The sequence below is a fragment of the Erythrolamprus reginae genome, chromosome 1 (assembly GCF_031021105.1).
Source record: "Erythrolamprus reginae isolate rEryReg1 chromosome 1, rEryReg1.hap1, whole genome shotgun sequence".
Lineage (NCBI taxonomy): Eukaryota > Metazoa > Chordata > Lepidosauria > Squamata > Dipsadidae > Erythrolamprus > Erythrolamprus reginae.
In genome coordinates this window covers 9,327,489-9,340,302 of record NC_091950.1, presented here as the reverse complement: position 1 = coordinate 9,340,302, position 12,814 = coordinate 9,327,489, and the positions used below count along the sequence as shown (strand labels likewise).

General features: G+C 45.4%; 1 protein-coding gene across 2 annotated transcripts in view; it reads right to left on the bottom strand.

Annotated features, from left to right (window-relative positions):
• Positions 1–272: 272 nt before the first annotated feature.
• Positions 273–12,814, bottom strand: part of CREB3L3 (cAMP responsive element binding protein 3 like 3) — a 33,806-nt gene continuing 21,264 nt past the window's right edge. For both annotated transcript variants that reach the window (XM_070744067.1, XM_070744076.1), the window contains exons 7-10: positions 9,591–9,659; positions 7,810–7,894; positions 6,156–6,252; positions 273–1,303 (exon numbers count right to left, since the gene is read on the bottom strand). In XM_070744067.1, the coding sequence (XP_070600168.1) occupies positions 963–1,303; positions 6,156–6,252; positions 7,810–7,894; positions 9,591–9,659 (592 nt within the window). In that variant the 3' untranslated portion in view covers positions 273–962. The remainder of the gene's footprint in view (positions 1,304–6,155; positions 6,253–7,809; positions 7,895–9,590; positions 9,660–12,814) is intronic.

The window sequence follows — 12,814 nt, the reverse complement described above, 5'->3', positions numbered from 1 at the left end:
ACTTCTTTATTAACAAGTAAATTTAAACTTAAATCAACAAACTCCCTCCATTTCTCCTTCCTTCCTTCCCTCCCTCCTTCCTCTCTACTTCTCTCTTCCCTCTTCCTTTTCACATTCAACCTCATTTACTGCGATAGGAAAAACATACCCAGAGCCCAGAATTTTTTTCTACCAGTACGGCGTACCTGACTGTACCTATAGGAGCCCATCACGGTGTATAACCATATACGTTTCAGCTTTCCCCCCCGACTCTTGCAAAAAAGAAAAAAGAATTAATTTAATTTAATTTATTAAATTTATAAGCCGCCCAACTTCTTGCGGAATCTGGGCGGTGTACAACAAATAAAAACCAATATAAAAATGATATTAAAATCCCCAAAGATGAAAACATTCATTCCTTCTGGGCCGGAGTTAGATGGTGATTACTCAGGTGTGATTACTCAAGAAGAAGGAGAAAAGTACATTTTGTTCAGTCATCCTCGCTGCAAACCAGAGGAACAGAAATCCCAAGCAGCCAAAAAGGTTTTGTGAGTGGGGGAAAAAACAAACAAAATTCAGATTTCAAACTCCCATCTTCCCTCTAATGAAAACTCCGAAAGCCCTGACTTAAGTGTGTGTGAGACACACACATCGCAACAACCCTGAAGGATTTGCAACTACGGATCGGTTGAAATGCCCACCCCATCCTGGATAATTCCTCCCCCCCCCAGATTTAAAAATGGAAGAAGGGAGCCGGGGTTCAGCTTGTCTTTTTCAAGGGGTCCCCCAATAGCCTAACAGGATTCAGCCCCCTTGATCGCTCACTCTCACACACATATTGCGACTCTCTTCCACATTGTTTCTGGCGCCTCCTGCGAGTAGGAGAGAGACAATTTTGCTGCAGACATACACATACACACGGCCTCCCCGTTCCCCTTCCCGGTTTAGTCCCGGTGAGATAGAGGAAGCAGCTAGACGGAAGGTCACAGCTCCTCGGTCTGTTCCAAGACCCCATTCCCAGGCTGCTCCGATTCAGTCCATGCCACCGAGGTCAAATTCGGGCCCAGGGAGGGAACCCAATGCCTGAGTCCTTCCGTAGGGGCATGTCTACTACCGCCTTCTCCGAAGCCTTCAGTGTAGTTGTCCGGTAAGATCTCTCCATGCTTCTGAAGCCTCAAAAGGTCTCGGATCAATGTGCTAGGGGCATCGTGAGTTTGGACGGACGGTTCCTCCAGGACACTGTCCTTGGCAATCTGCTCAGGTTCCTTGCCCAGGGAATTCACAATTCTAGAGGATGCGTCGTTGTTGAGGGATCTAGAAAAAACTGGGAGGGAACATGGAGCATGAGTGACATGTATAGAATTATTTTTGGGCCAAGTGTGATTGGACACCCAAGGAATTTGTCTTTAGTGCATATGCTCTCAGTGTACATAAAAGAAAATATACATTTGTCAAGAACCATGACTATCACTTAAGGATAGTCATCAGCAGCGGTCCCCAAACTACAGCCCATGGGTGAGTGACAGGAGCACAGGTACATACTTTTCTTTTAATTAAATTCTCTCCTTAATGTTCCTTCAAAAAGTACAACACCAATTATATTTCTAACTTATTAATCATTATGCCAAAGTGCTTCCTTCTTTCTTTATACATTTTTCTATAAACCAAGAAAACCTTGTATAGCCAATCAGATGTTAACAAAAGAAAATTAAAAACAAAACATAAACATATATGAATTTCAGATTTCTCCCCCCCCCCACCTCTAACTAGTATCTTCCCAATTTGTTTTTTACTTTAAAATAAGGTATGTGCAGTGTGCATAGGGATTTGTTCATAGTTTTTTTTTATAGTCTGGCCCTACAACAGTTCGAGGGACAATGAACTGGCCCCCTGTGCATAGTTCCCTCTAAGCTGCGCAGTGCGCTATAGCGCAGAGGTTTTTATCTCTCAGCCCGGGGAATTTCAAATTTAGCACGGAGGACCGACCTCCGCGCTGAAATTTGAAATGAGAACTGCTGCTGCTCTACAACATAGGGCAGCAACAGTTCCTTAAGGAAAGGCAGAAAGAAAGGGGCCGGCCAATTGCAGGCCTGCTTTCTTCCCCGCCCCTTAAATTCCGGATTTTCTCCTCCCCGGCCCGGCCCCACCCCTCGGCAGCCAAACGGTTGTTTAGCTGCCGGCCGCGTAAGGTAAGGTAAGCCTCCGTGGGGGGGGGGTTGCCGACGAAGATGGCTGGCTGTGCGCGGCCCGCCGCTAGGCCTATAAGCCTCCGTGGGGGGGGGGTGTTTGCTGTCGAAGAGGGCTTGCTGCGCGCGACCCGCCCCTAGGCCTATAAGCCTCCGTGGGGGGGGGGTGCCAACGAACAGGGCTGGGGGGGCGATGAGCGGGCCTCTTACCTCTCCGCGGGGGCCCTCGTGTCAGGTGTGCCGCGAGTCCGGCCCGGCGGTGACAGCAGCCATCCACCCCCTCGCCCTCCCAGGCGTCCCCAGCGCCCGGCCACGTGCCGCCTCCCGGTAGCCGGGCCGACTTTTACCTGCTGCCGGAGCCGTTTTCTCTTCATGGTGCAAAGCCACACAGTCCCGGACCCGGACACCCGGATCGCTCGCTTCTCCGGTCAGCAAAGCCATCTGCGCAGGAAAGCACCGCACATTGAAAAAGCGTGATGCTTTTCCGGGCAGCCGGCTTGCTGGCTGGAGAAGCGAACAATCCGGGAGTCCAGGACTGTGTGCCTTTGCGCCATGAAGAGAAAATGGCTCCTGCAGCAGGTAAAAGTCAGCCGGGCTACCGGGAGGCGGCGCGTGGCCAGGCGCTGGGGACGCCTGGGAGGGCGACAGGGTTGATGGCTGCTGCCTCTTAGCTGCAGAGCCACCGGGCGGAGGCGAAGACACGGCGCCCGGCCACGTGCCGTCTCTGCCTCCCGTAGCCCGGCCGACTTTTCCCTGCTGCCAGAGCTGTTTTGTCTTCATGCCACAAAACCACACAGGCCCGGACTCCCAAATCGCTCACTTCTCCGGTCAACAAAGCCATCTGCCCAGGAAAGCGCCACGCATTGAAAAAGCGCGATGCTTTTCCGGGCAGCCGGCTTGCTGGCCGGAGAAGTGAGCGATCCGGAAGTCCAGGACTGTGTGGCTTTGCGCCATGGAGAGAAAACGGCTCCGGCAGCAGGGAAAAGTCGGCTTGGCTACCGGGAGGTGGCGCGTGGCCGGGCGCTGGGGACGCCTGGGCGGGCGAGGGGGTGGATGGCTGCTGCCTCTTAGCTGCAGAGCCGCCGGGCGAAGGCGAAGACAACGGCGCCCTCCACTCTCTCTCCGGCTCTGTTGCCAGAGCGGTGAACGGGAGAGAAAGAGAGAGAGAGAAAAAGGAGGGGAGAGAGAATGAGAGAGAAAGAAAGCAAGAGAGAAAGAGAGGGAAAGAAAGCAAGAGAGAGAGAAAGAGTGGGGGGAAGGAGGGAGAGGAAAAGACATAGAGGGAGGGAAGGAGGGAGAGGAGAAAGAGCAAAAAAGACAGGAAGGAAGGAAGGAAGGAAGAGAGAAAGGAAGAGGGATGGAAAGAGAGAGGGAAAGAAAGATGAAGGAAGGAAGAGAGAAAGGGGGAGGGAGAGATAGAAAGGAGGGAGAGGAGGGTAGTTAGATAGAGGGAAAAGGAAGGACTTGGAGAAAGGCAGGGGGAGAGAAAGATAGAAAGGAAAGAGTAGGGAGAGATAGAAAGGAAAGAGGGAGGGAAGAAAGGGAGGGAGAGATAGAAAGGAAAGAGGGAGAAAGGAAAGAGGGAGGGAGAGATAGAAAGAAAAGAGGGAGGGAGGAAAGAGGCAGGGAGAGATACAAAGGAAAGAGGCAGGGAGAGATACAAAAGAAAGAGGGAGGGAGGAAAGAGGGAGGGAGAGATACAAAGGAAAGAGGGAGGGAGAGATAGAAAGGAGGGAGAGGGGGTAGTAGGATAGGGAGAGGGAAAAGAAAGGGCTTGGAGAAAGGCAGGGGGAGAGAAAGATAGAAAGGAAAGAGGGAGGGAGAGATAGAAAGGAAAGAGGGAGGGAGGAAAGAGGGAGGGAGAGATAGAAATGAAAGAGGGAGGGAGGAAAGAGGGAGGGAGACATAGAAAGGATAGAATTATAGATGCAAGAACTCGCTCATGTGTGATAGCGCATGCCCACACTTTATTTATTTATTTATTTATTTATTTATTTATTTATTTATTTATTTATTTATTTATTTATTTATTTATTTATTTATTTATACTTATATGCCGCCCAGTCCCAAAGGGACTGCCGCTCAGACACTATACTTTTCCGCTCACCCCAAAAAAAAATTAGAGGGAACACTGCCCCTGTGTAAAATGTTTGGGGACCCCTGGTCATCAGGGTTGAATAAGCAATGAAGAAACAATCAATATTAATAAAAATCTTAAGGGTACAAACAAGTTACGGTCCTACAGTCATAAGTGGGAGGAAATGGATGATAGGAATGATGAGAATAAACTAGTTGTAATAATAGTGCAGATTTAGTTAATAGCTTGACAATGTGGAGGGAATTATTTGTTTAGCAGAGTGATAGCGCATGGGGAAAAACTGTCCTTGTGTCTAGTTGTCTTGGTGTGCGGTGCTCTGTAGCGACGTTTTGAGGGTAGGAGTTGAAACAGTTTGTGTCCAGGATCAGAGGGGGTCAATAAATATTTTCGCAGCCCTCTTTTTGACTCATGCAGGATACAGATCCTCAATGGAAGGCAGGTTGCCAGCAATTGTTTTTTCTGCAGTTCTGATTATCCTCTGAAGTCTGTGTCGGTCTTTATTTATTTATTTATTGTTAGAGTTGAAAGGGACCATGAAGGCCATCGGGTTCCACCCCCTACCCAAGCAGGAACCCTATAGTACACCAGTCAAGTGGCAGTTCAATCTTCTCTTTAAAATGTCCAGAGTGCTGGAGTTCACAACGTCCGCTGGTAGGTTGTTCCATTGGTTGATCGCTCTGACCGTCAGGAAGTTCCTCCTTATCTCCATGTTGAATCTCTCCTTGGTCAGTTTCCAGCCATTATTCCTCGTCCAACCCTCTAGTGCCCTGGAGAATAAAGTGACCTCCTCCTCTCTGTGACATCCCCTCGTATACTTGTAGACTGCTATCATGTCTGCTCTGGCCCTCCTTTTCTCTAGGCTATCCATGCCCAGTTCCCTCAGTCTCTCTTCGTAAGTCTTGGTTTCCAATCCCTTAATCATCTTGGTTGCTCTTTTTTGCACCTTCTCCAGAGTTTCAATGTCTCTTTTGAAGTGTGGTGACCAAAACTGAATACAGTACTCCAGGTGTGGTCGGACCAGGGCGTAGTAGAGTGGTATTAAGACTTCCCTGGTCTTGGAATGTATTCCCCTGTTGATGCAGCTTAGGATTGTGTTGGCTTTTTTAGCTGCTGCTGCTGCACATTGTTGGCTCAGGTTTAGTTGATTGTCCATCAAGACTCTGAGGTCTCTTTCGCAGTCGCTACTGCTAAGAGAGGTTTCTCCCAGGTTGTATGTGTGTCCAGGGTTTTTTCTGCCTAGATGAAGGACTTTGCTCTTGTCGATGTTAAACATCATTTTGTTGGTGTGGGCCCACTGTGTTAGTCTGTCCAGGTCTTTCTGTAATTTGAGCCTGTCTTCTAGGGTATTGGCTACCCACGCCAGCTTGGTGTCGTCTGCGAATTTGAAAACTTGTTGGGTTGCCGGACTGAACCAGACAGTGTGAGCCGCCCCGAGTCTTCCGAGAGGGGCGGCATACAAATCTAATAAATAATAATAATAATAATAATAATAATAATAATAATAATAATAATAATTATTATTATTATTATTATTATTATTATTATTATTATTATTATTGAGTTGCAGATAACAGACTCAGTGATTCCTCTGTAGAACTGGACCTGCAGCTCTTTGGGCATTTTTAGCTTCCTGAGTTGGCGCAGAAAGAACATCCTTTGTTGTGCTTTTTTTATGACGTTTTTGATGTCAGGTGACCATTTTAGGTCTTGAGAAATGATAGCACCTAAGAATTTGAAGGTCTCTTCTGTTGATAGTGTGTTGTCTATTATTGTGAGAGGTGGTAGGATGGGAGGGTTTCTTCTAAAGTCTACTACCATTTCTCCAGTTTTGAGTGTGCTCAGTACATGGGATCAAGGGAATTGCAAAAGACTACACAGCCACTCTTGCTCACCTCTCACAGGTACGAAGTCACCTGAGGTCTCGGCTTTGTTGCTGGTGAAAGGTCTAATGGATGGGAAGATGATCAAGGCAAAGGAGAGCAGCAAGACCTAAGGAGGACATTTTAAAAAAAAAGACACTGTGTTAGAATATTCATGAACCGGGAGAGCCAATGGTAACCATGAATCCCAGCGTACCGCACGAATCCCAGTGGCCGATAAGGTCCCACAGAGTTGGCCTTCTCCGGGTCCCGTCGACCAAACAATGTCGTTTGGCGGGCCCCAGGGAAAGAGCCTTCTCTGTGGTGGCCCCGGCCCTCTGGAATCAACTCCCCCCAGAGATTAGAACGGCCCCCACCCCCCTTGTCTTTCGCAAATTACTCAAGACCCACCTTTGTCGCCAGGCATGGGGGAGTTAGGATATTCCTTCCCCTAGGCCATTACAAGTTATGTATGGTATGTTTGTGTGTATGTTTGGTTTTTATAATAAGGGTTTTTAGTTGTTTTATTAAATTGGATTGTTACATGTTGTTTTTTATCATTGTTGTTAGCCGCCCTGAGTCTGCGGAGAGGGGCGGCATACAAATCCAATAAATAAATAAATAAACCAGGTCCGCCAATGAATAGGCATAGCAACTAAGTCAGCCAATGGGAACTTAAACACTTCTGAGTCTGTGCAGAGAATCGAAACTGAAGTTAGAAGGCTGAGTGTGACTCAGTCCACTTTGTACTCTCAATCCACTCTGAATTCTGAACTGAAAGTTTGTCTGCTGCTGGAAATGAAACTGCTTGTAACTGTTGCTAATGCTGAGGAAATAACTGACTTGTAGTATTGGGATTTGTATGTATGTAAATTTTGGCAGCCCAGCACTCTGTGTGTGTGTGAGTTTATAGTTTAGTTTATAGTTTATTTAGATTTGTATGCCGCCCCTCTCCGAAGACTCGGGGCGTGTGTCTGTATTTGTTTTTGTAGATTTTTACAGGTACAAATATGAAGATCTTGGCATATTTGTGTTTCTTGCATGGGAAGAAACCCAAATATGCCAAGATCTTTATATATACTGTTAAAAAAAAATAAAGAGAACACTTAAAAAAAGGAATATAACTTCAAGTAAATCAAACTTCTGTGAAATCAAACTGTCCACTTAGGACAATAATTAAATAATTAATTAAATAATTAAATAGTTAAATAGTTACATAGATAGATAGATAGATAGATAGATAGATAGATAGATAGATAGATAGATAGATAAATAAGCAACACTGATTGACAATCAGTTTCACCTGCTGTTGTGCAAATGGAATAGTTGTACAAATAAAATATTCAATGAGAATATTTCATTCATTCAGATCTAGGATGTGATGTATGTATGTATGTATGTATACACACACACACATACACACAGTTGTAAAGATTCACTTTACAACCGTGTGACTAACTTAAGGACTGCAGTGATTTCCTTAACAACGGTGGCAAGAAAGCTCATTGAATGGGGGCAAAACTCAGGTCGATTAATGAACAGAAATGCAGGCACTCAATTGTGGTCGTAAACCAAGGATTCCTGGGTGGAGTGAAACTCACGTGACCCCTGTCACAAGTAGCGAACAGAGAAATTGGGGGCACTCAATTGTGGTCGTAAGCCGAGGACTCCTTGTTATCTGACGTACCGCCACGCAGGTGCTGGTTTGTGCAGCCTTGCCGCTGGATTGCATGACGATGGACTGGAGCTTCTTCAGCTGCTGCAGAAGAGACCTGGAGAATGGAGGAGGGAGGAGGGAGGAGGAGGACGTCAGCTGCGATAGAAAGCGCTCACGCGGTAATAGTTTTGGGTTGGAAGGACGCGACAAAATGGACAGTGCAAAATTGGTACAGGCATATGGTGGACTATACTCCATTCAAGATTTTGGTTAAAAGGATGAATTTGCATTGGTTGCCGATCAGTTTCCGGTCACAATTCAAAGTGTTGGTTATGACCTATAAAGCCCTTCATGGCACCGGACCAGAATATCTCAGGGACCGCCTTCTGCTGCAGGAATCCCAGCAACCAGTTAGGTCCCACAGAGTGGGCCTTCTCCAGGTCCCATCAACTAAACAATGTCGTTTGGCCGGACCCAGGGGAAGAGCCTTCTCTTTGGCGGCCCCGGCCCTTTGGAACTAACTCCCCCCAGAGATTAGAATTGCCCCCACCCTCCCTGCCTTTCGTAAACTTCTTAAAACCCACCTCTGCCATCAGGCATGAGGGAATTGAGATCCTCTTTCCCCCTAGGCCTTTACAATTTACGCATGGTATGTCTGTATGTCTGTATGGTTTTTATAATTACGGTTTTTTAAATTATTTTAGTATTGGATTGGATTGTTACATGCTGTTTTTATCATTGCTGTTAGCCACCCCGAGTCTACGGAGAGGGGCGGCATACAAATCCAATAAATAAATAAAATAAATAAATAAATTTGACTAATGAAACTGATTTGCGACAACTGATGGGGCGATGGGACAAGGTAAGGCAAGTAGGATCCGAGACCAAGCTATAAGAAACAAGTTGGAATCACTTTGTAATATGTAAATAAATATTTCACTCTTGGGTTAAAATGATTTATACAAGAAACACCCCCAATTGGTGGTGGGGTACAAATGTTTGTCTGGTGGTGGGCACAATCACTGAGCACTTGTTATATGCTGTGTGTGTGTGTTTATATTATAAAATCAATAAAAAATATATTTTTTAAAAAAGATGGGGGTTTCGAGGGGCAGAGGGTGAATTCAGAAAATAGAAGGGCAGAATTTCTTCTATTGAGGCAGAGAAGGCCAAGCATACCCTGGAGGGGGCTTGTGGACTTCAACTCCTAGAATTGGGCATGTGCCCCACCTCTTCCCCCCCCCCATGCATGAGCAGACTCTGCCCCCCCCCACCTGTACTGCCCCCGCCCATGCAGACAGGCCTTTCTGAAGACTGATAGGTGAAAAAAATGCTCAAATGGCCAAACCAGAATTTCGGGGATAGAATAGAATAGAATAGAATAGAGTAGAGTAGAGTAGAGTAGAGTAGAATAGAATAGAATAGAATAGAATTTTATTGGCCAAGTGTGATTGGACACACAAGGAATTTGTCTTGATGGAGATGCTCTCAGTGTACATAAAAGAAAAAGATACATTTGTCAAGAATGGTTTGTGCTGAGTGGTTTGAGGGTGGTTGCAGTGATGGATGTAATAGTAGTGCATTATAGTGTTGTGATGGTTTATTTAGAGAAACAGTTTGCTAAGAAAAAAAAGTAAAATATATTTTTACAAGAAAGCCTGCTGCAGTGTTTTTCGTTGAGGACTTCAGTTAGGTATAGTGGGTGGGGTTACCTTCCGCATGCGCAAAACTCTCCCCCCAAAAAAGGCTGGTTGAGAAACGTCACCCAATTAACCGCGTTGCCAAAAGACCCATTGCAGCGGACAACTTACAGGTTCTGCTTCTCCAGGTGAACCACTTTGCGCTGAAGCTCCTGATTCTGCGCCGTGCAAGCCGACATCCTGAAAAGCAACAAGGCCAACGGAGGTGAAACAGGGAGGAACTGGATTATTCGTCTTTTCATAAGTTTCCCAGCCTGACGTAATTCGTAGAAAGGAGAAACTAATCGATCGATCGATCGGAATGGAGCTGGAAGGGACCCTGGAGGTCCTGTAGTCCAGCCCCCTCCACACGAAAGAGGCCTCATTCCATTCCAAACAAGGGGCTGTCCAGTCTCTTCTTTAAAACCTCCAGTGGCGAAGCATCCACAACTTCTAGTGGCAAGCTGTTCCACTGGTTAATTGCTTTCACAGTTAGGAAGTTTCTCCTTAATTCCAGGTTGCTTCTCTCCTTGATTAGTTTAGGGTAAGGTAGGGTAGGGTAGGGTAGAATAGAATAGAATAGAATAGAATACTTTATTGGCCATGTGATTGGACACACAAGGAATTTGCCTTGGTGCATAGTGTACATAAAAGAAAATTAGACTAGACTAGACTACATATAGACTAGACTACATATGGAATAGTTTAGGGTAGGGTAGGGTAGGGTAGAATAGAATAGAATAGAATAGAATACTTTATTGGCCATGTGATTGGACACACAAGGAATTTGCCTTGGTGCATAGTGTACATAAAAGAAAATTAGACTAGACTAGACTACGTATAGACTAGACTACATATGGAATAGTTTAGGGTAGGGTAGGGTAGGGTAGGGTAGGGTAGAATAGAATAGAATAGAATAGGATAGGATACTTTATTAGCCAAGTGTGATTGGACACACAAGGAATTTGCCTTGGTGCATATGTTGTCAGTGTACATAAAAGAAAATTAGACTAGATTAGACTACATATAGACTAGACTACATATGGAATAGGAATAGGAATAGGAATAGGAATAGGAATAGAATAGAATAGAATGTATTATAACCCAGGGGACGAGAATAGTAGGGAGTGGGGAGGCAGCATTAATAAAAGTAAGACATCCAAGATAAGCTTGGTTTAGATTAAAAATTATGATATAATAATAAAAGCTTTGGCAAGATGACAAGATAATAGAATTCTGGGAGTTGAAATCCAAATATCTTCAAGTTGCCAAGGTTGGGAAACACTGGATTAGACTACATATGGAATAGAAATAGGAATATAAATAGAAATAGGAATAGAATAGAATAGAATACAGTACTTTATTGGCCAAGTGTGATTGGACACACAAGGAATTTGCCTTGGTGCATATGTTGTCAGTGTACATAAAAGAAAATTAGACTAGACTAGACTAGACTACATGTAGACTAGACTACATATGGAATAGAAATAGGAATAGAATAGAATAGAATAGAATGTATTACTTATAACCCAGGGGAAGAGAATAGTAGGGTGTGGGGAGGCAGCAATAATAAAAGTAAGACATCCAAGATAAGCTTAGTTTAGATTAAAAATTATGATGTAATAATAAAAGCTTTGGCAAGATGACAAGATAATAGAAAGAAACGGCCAGTATGTTCTAATAAATGGTTTATAGCATTACATGCAGTTCACTCAGGGAAAGATAAAGAAATAAGAGGAGGGAGTAGAAAGGTGGGAGGAGAAAGAGGGTGGAGAAGTTGGAGAAGGAAGGGAGAGTTCAGACTGGCAGATTTAGGTGGTTCAGATTGAAGTCAAAGCAAGATATTTTTGATGTTATTGCAATTATTTGATGTATCGTGGAGAAAAAAAAATAGAACAGAACAGAATAACAGAGATGGAAAGGACCTTAGAGGTCTTCTAGTCCAACCCCCTGCTTAGGCAGGAAACCCTACACAACTTCAGACAAATGGCTATCTAGTGTTGTAGCATCCACAACTTCTGGAGGCAAGACATTCCACTGATCGGTTGTTCTGACTGTCAGGAAATTTCTCCTTAGTTCTAAGTTGCTTCTCTCCTTGTTTAGTTTCCACCCATTGCTGCTTCTCCTACTCTCAGATGCTTTGGAGAATAGCCTGACTCCCTCTAGACCAGTGTTTCAAAACCTTTGCAACTTGAAGATGTCACTCATGCCCTTATCACCTCGAGGCTTGACTACTGTAATGCTCTCTACATGGGGCTACCTTTGAAAAGTGTTCGGAAACTTCAGATCATGCAGAATGCAGCTGCGAGAGCAATCATGGGCTTTCCCAAATATGCCCATGTTACACCAACACGCCGCAGTCTGCATTGGTTGCCGATCAGTTTCCAGTCACAATTCAAAGTGTTGGTTATGACCTATAAAGCCCTTCATGGCATCAGACCAGAATATCTCAGGGACCGCCTTCTGCTGCACAAATCCCAGCGACCAGTTAGGTCCCAGAGAGTGGGTCTTCTCCAGGTCCCGTCAACTAAACAATGTCGCTTGGCGGGGCCCAGGGGAAGAGCCTTCTCTGTGGCAGCCCCGACCCTCTGGAAACAGCTCCCCCCAGAGATTAGAATTGCCCCCACCCTCCTCGCCTTTCGTAAGCTGCTTAAAACCCACCTCTGCTGCCAGGCATGGGGGAACTGAGATACTCTTTCCCCCTGGGCCTTTACAATTTTATGCATTTATTTATTTATTATTATTTATTACTTAGATTTGTATGCCGCCCCTCTCCGAAGACTCGGGGCGGCTCACAACATGTAAAAACAAATCATAAGCAATCAGACAGATTTAAAATATTTAAATATTTAAAAAACCCATATACTAACAGTCATACACACAGACATACCATGCATAAATTAAACGTGCCCAGGGGGAGATGTTTCAGTTCCCCCATGCCTGACGGCAAAGGTGGGTTTTAAGGAGTTTACGGAAGGCAGGAAGAGTAGGGGCAGTTCTAATCTCCAGGGGGAGTTGGTTCCAGAGGGCCGGGGCCGCCACAGAGAAGGCTCTTCCCCTGGGGCCCGCCAACCGACATTGTTTAGTTGACGGGACCCGGAGAAGGCCCACTCTGTGGGACCTAATCGGTCGCTGGGATTCGTGCGGCAGGAGGCGGTCTCGGAGATATTCTGGTCCAATGCCATGAAGGGCTTTAAAGGTCATAACCAACACTTTGAATTGTGCCCGGAAATTGATCGGCAGCCAATGCAGACTGCAGAGTATTTGGTGAAACATGGGCATACCTAGGTAGGCCCATGACTGCTCTCGCAGCTGCATTTTGCACGATCTGAAGTTTCCGAACACTTTTCAAAGGT